Here is a 2,713-nt window from a genome sequence, read left to right as displayed (position 1 = left end):
CCTCGCGGCTGTCCCGGGCAGACCGCGGCCTTCCTCAGGGCATACCGTGAGATCGAGAAGGCACGAAACCCCTTCACCGTAGCTAGATGGTGCAGTGTACACGCCACATCCCGCTCTGAAGCCGCCGCGGTCCCATTGTTACTTTCTGCGGAAGAAATCACAGGAAACACGCGTATTTTCGCCGGTTTGTTTAGATGCGTTTTATACGAATAAAAAACTCCTTGTGTGGTCGGTTTTACGGCTCCCTCTTTTAAATTCCGTTCACAGGAGCGGTGGGGGGGCATTTTGTTGATGTTTTACACTATTAGAAATTCACAACAACAAAAATTTGTGATACCTTTGTCTGTTGAAAGAGTGGATTTTTTTGATGCTGGTTCCTATTTTATCTCCAGTTTGACTCCACAGTTTATTAATCTCTCTCTACTCCTAAGGTTTAGTGTCTGTAGCTTCATGGCCTACAAACTAGTTGTAGAGAAATGGTGAATAAAAAATTTTTGTTTTGAAAGAATTGGTCTTAAAAGTTTTTTTGGGCTGGTTTTATGTAATGATATCTGTTTCAATGACATCAGGTTAGTTAGTCCCCCTTTCTCACTTGATTCTTGAAAGAGAAAAAAAAAAATTTCCTCCTGTGAAGCACTTTTTCTAATTCGTGTGTCACGTGCGGTGTCTCTGGTACAGCTCTAACGGTGCGGTACCATGGTTATGAAAGCCTCCGTAGAAGATGATGATTCAGGCTGGGAACTCGGTATGCCTGACAAGATGGAAAAGAGTAATACAAGCTGGATAGATATAACCCAGGATTTTGAAGAAGCTTGTAGAGGTGAGTTGCCCTGCTTGTGTTCTGAGAAAATTTGCAGTTTGCAGAACTAGGCACGGTTCTTTGAGGTGTTTTGAGCAATAGTTTGACGCAGTGTCAAGCTCCAGGTGAATGGAGTACATTGATTCTGTCTTTCCCTGTGTTTAACTGTGAGGCTGGAAATATCAGAAGAACCTCACCTTGCTTCCTCTTTGAGATGACATCTTTTATAAGTCATGTTTTTTCTTCTGGCTTGCTTTTGTGCCCTGCTTTTTTTTCCTTTGCAAAAATTTTTTTTTCCTAACGCTTCTGCCAAATTGAAACCTCATTCTTCCATGCAGAATCAACACTCTGGTTGTTTTTTTTTCCTGTTCGTGTTTTGATCTACAGCGAGCAAGGATTCATTCATTTTATCGGTCAGTTTTTCATCTTTGAAACAAGGCTGAGCTGCTGGGGAGATGCAATGCATCCCAGTCGTAGGGAAGCAGTTGCTTCCATTTAAACAGTGCCTTTGTTGTCATTAGATATTAGTGCTAGTTGGCCACGGCAGCGATTTTTTTTTTTCGCCTGATTTTGTGACATTAAGGAAGACTAAATATAAAACGGCAACTTAACCTGACACAGTATTACATAATGATAACCAACATTTCCTTATGCCATCAAATAATTTGCATATATTAGTGATACAGTGTTTGTGTACCCATCAGATACATCTAAACGCTTCCTTGAAAGTAATGAGGAAAAGCAGGCCTTTTGGTACACTGCCCTGGAAAAAAAAATTAGACATCTGCATAAAGGAGCACAGAAAACTGCTGTCCTGTGTTCCAGGCTATTCAGGTGCTACTGTTTAGTAATTCTAAAATCCCTTTAACTGTTGAAATAACAGAAGGGGATAACGGAAGACTGAGCAACTGGTCTTTTTTAGCCTTTCAGTCTTGAAAGTGCTTTGTAAGTAAAAGCAAATGAAGGTGGAGTAGAAATGTCTGGTCTGCTTGCCACACCGTATTCTCTCTTGGCATCAGACAGTTTGAGTGACAAGACTCTCATGGAAAAGTTGTGCTAGAAGGATGATTGTAATTATTTGTCCTGTTCTGTTTCTTCGTAGAACTGAAGTTAGGAGAACTGCTTCATGACAAGCTGTAAGTATGCCTGCAAGGTAGTTCCGTTTTGTACGTAGGATTGGTGCACATATGTTCCTGTATGACTTGCTGATTAGTAAACGTTTCCGTCATGGTTTAACCTCAGCTAGCAGTAAAGTACCACGCAGCCGCTTGCTCACCTCCCCCCCCCTCTCAGTGGAGGAGGAGAGTCAGAGGAAGAGACAAGGAAACTTGTAAAAGTGAGATATGAATTATTTAATAATTGAATATAAATGAGTGGTGTAGTGATGCTAATAATACTAACAGCACTACTACTAATAAGTAATTAAAACAATAGAACATGTGATATAATGGCCCACAGTGCACTGACCAACACACAGCCAGGTCCTGAGTAGTGAGAGTCGGAGGCAGAGAGCCCCAGAGCCGAGGGGCAACACCACAACTGGGAAACACCCACCGAGCCACCAGCTCTATAACAAATGAACCCACCCCCAGGCCACTAACAACTGCTTTAAGGAGTTAGCAAGAAAACGACACTTCCCCCCTCCCCACCCCGAGGCAACTTCCCACCTATTCATGGAATATTCATACCATGGAATTAAATACTCCTTCAGCCAGCCATCAGAACTATGAAGAAAAACCAGCACAATTACCAACTAAGCTTTTTTAAACTTTTGAGAAAATAGTTGAAGTATTCAGAATATCGTTTGTCCTCAACACTATGTATATGATGCATCTGTAGGAATGCTGAAGATTCCTTACGGTGCCAGTACAACATCACGTTTTCAGTTAATCAGCCTAGATTAGAAGGTTGTAG

At 41.7% G+C, this 2,713-nt stretch overlaps 1 protein-coding gene across 1 annotated transcript in view; it reads left to right on the top strand.

Annotated features, from left to right (window-relative positions):
• Positions 1 to 676: 676 nt before the first annotated feature.
• LOC104512126 (N-alpha-acetyltransferase 35, NatC auxiliary subunit-like) overlaps positions 677 to 2,713 on the top strand; it is a gene marked incomplete at its 3' end in the record, with an annotated part of 8,966 nt that continues 6,929 nt past the window's right edge. Inside the window, exons 1-2 of the mRNA XM_010154985.1 lie at positions 677 to 820; positions 1,902 to 1,935. Coding sequence (XP_010153287.1) covers positions 697 to 820; positions 1,902 to 1,935 — 158 coding nt within the window. The remainder of the gene's footprint in view (positions 821 to 1,901; positions 1,936 to 2,713) is intronic.

Source organism: Eurypyga helias, unplaced genomic scaffold, assembly GCF_000690775.1.
Source record: "Eurypyga helias isolate BGI_N326 unplaced genomic scaffold, ASM69077v1 scaffold29677, whole genome shotgun sequence".
NCBI classification, from domain to species: domain Eukaryota; kingdom Metazoa; phylum Chordata; class Aves; order Eurypygiformes; family Eurypygidae; genus Eurypyga; species Eurypyga helias.
Note: the sequence above shows the minus strand (reverse complement) of the source record. Positions and strands in the feature narration are given on the sequence as shown.